At 51.6% G+C, this 2009-nt stretch overlaps 1 protein-coding gene across 1 annotated transcript; it reads left to right on the top strand.

Moving 5' to 3' along the window:
• The first annotated feature begins 620 nt into the window (after positions 1–620).
• LOC123089384 (zinc finger protein 2-like) lies at positions 621–1299 on the top strand. Its single transcript, XM_044511077.1, has one exon. The coding sequence runs from the start codon at positions 625–627 to the stop codon at positions 1042–1044; it is 420 nt and encodes a 139-aa protein (XP_044367012.1). The 5' UTR covers positions 621–624; the 3' UTR covers positions 1045–1299.
• The last annotated feature ends 710 nt before the right edge of the window (positions 1300–2009 follow it).

The raw sequence follows: 2009 nt of genomic DNA, 5'->3' as shown, positions 1-2009 counted from the left end.
AAAATCCTGGTCCAGGTCGCCGGAGATGACATCCAGTGGGCACCGACTCGGTCGGGATCGGCACCGGGGTTAGCGGGATGGCGCCATGACGGCGTCCCGCTGCGACGACCGGACGGCGCGCCTGTGGGACTTGCATTCCCCACAGGGCGTACGGGCGAGCCGGCGACGGCCAGCTGTGCGTGGAGATTGACCCGGCTTCCAGGCGACTTGCGCTCCCAGATCAGGAGCAGGCGGCGCCGCTGTTGTTCGCGGCCTCGGCCGCGAGGCCGGGGGCCGTCCAGGTGAGGAGCTGGGCTCGGAGAGGAAGGGTGCCGGCGACCATGAGGGTACCGATGTCGCTAAAAAAGACTTTGGCATTAGGCCTGGCCCCGACATCCCATATGTTTAAGTGCTCTTCCGTTGCCACAGGCCCACAGCCGTTAGCAAATTAACGCCCAACCCCAGCAAAAAAAGAAGAAGCAAATTAACGCACACGTGACTCCGCTGAATTGTGCAACAACCGTTCTCTGCGCAGTGCTAGCCGTGTATTTAATCCTTTGCTTAGCAAGCTAATAAGTTCTGGTCGACTCTCTACTCTGCCCCTCTACCTTTCAGCCTCATAGGCGATAGAAGTCCATAACTAGAATGGAACAGCCGACCGGCGAGCAGGATGAGCTCAACCTTGAACTCACCCTCCCCATCCCGGCTGCACCGGGTCCCGACGAGGGCTTCTTCCTCTGCGCGCACTGCGACCGTAAGTTCCGCAGCTCGCAGGCGCTCGGCGGCCACCAGAACGCGCACAAGCACGAGCGCAGCGTGGCCAAGCGCCGGCGGCTGATTGCCGCCGCAGCGCGCACGGATGGTGCCGGTGCGCCTACTGCAGTGGAGGATGAGGGCCAGACGGGGTATGGCGGCAGAGGCGGCGGCGATTTCCGGTCTGCGGATGGAAAGGCGAGAAGGACCGAGCCGTGGAAGTCAGCCGCTGTTGGGAAGGCCTGCGAGCGTGGCAGGACATCGTCGGAGCACGGCGCCGCCGACGATGTGGACTTGGCTCTCAGGCTATGATCGATCTGCTCATGTGTTCTTGATCACGGCCCAGTTCCCCACCCTGATTTGCTAGTTGACCTCGCACATCCGCGCTGTTTCGGTATGCCAAGGTTTTCTTTCCTGATACATATGTACTTGTGAAACTGCTTCTATGCTTGCCTGTTTCAAGCTCTGCGTGTGTTGGATTCATACGTTCTTCTTTCAGTTGAGTTTTTTCTCATGAAATTCCTTGACCAGAAAGAACGTTTGGTAATTTACTTTCATTCGTTCGAAAGGCGCGAAGTTTCGATTTCTTGTTTTCCCAGTTCTATTGTTCTATCTTTGCTTGCTGAGCTTCTTCAAGTGATTCAAATATATATTCCATGAGTGTACATTTTTTGTAATCCCTGATTAATGTCTATTGTGTTACTGTGAGCGCCAGCGAGATCTTGAGTTTAACAGCTAGTTCGTATATACAAAGGTGAGTTGCACGTATACAACCAGTCAAGCTGCCACACGAGATCGAGTGTTGATCCCTAGGAGAAGCTAGCATCTTGTGTGACTGATTTGGCTGGCAGGAGCACTACAACACCCACTTAGAGAGACAGTCCAATGTCCTCTGAAATTTCCACATTTGAACGAAATATTAGTGAATTTTAAGGTATAGAAAATGAATGTAAAACATGCACATATCAATGACTTGATTTGGAAATATAATCCTAGAAGAGATTATGGTTAGTGTGTGTCACATGCATTCTTGAATGTAGCCAGCATGGTGGCCCTCGCAAATCCAAGTGCATCATCTCTAGTAGGTTGAGTATTCGCCAGACATTTTTGCCTCCTAATTACACCACTGAACGCAAAATACACAGTATTTGTGCCTTGGACATTTATTTTATATATAATAAATAACCAAAAAGAATTATGAAACATTTATCTATGAACAAACTGACAGGGTCGATTCTTTTTTCTCTCAGTAAACAACAATTCGGTGTGGAATTGTG

The sequence above is a fragment of the Triticum aestivum genome, chromosome 4B (assembly GCF_018294505.1).
Source record: "Triticum aestivum cultivar Chinese Spring chromosome 4B, IWGSC CS RefSeq v2.1, whole genome shotgun sequence".
NCBI classification, from domain to species: Eukaryota; Viridiplantae; Streptophyta; class Magnoliopsida; order Poales; family Poaceae; genus Triticum; species Triticum aestivum.
The sequence above is the reverse complement of the archived record's forward strand: the minus strand, read 5'-3'. Positions and strand labels throughout refer to the sequence as shown.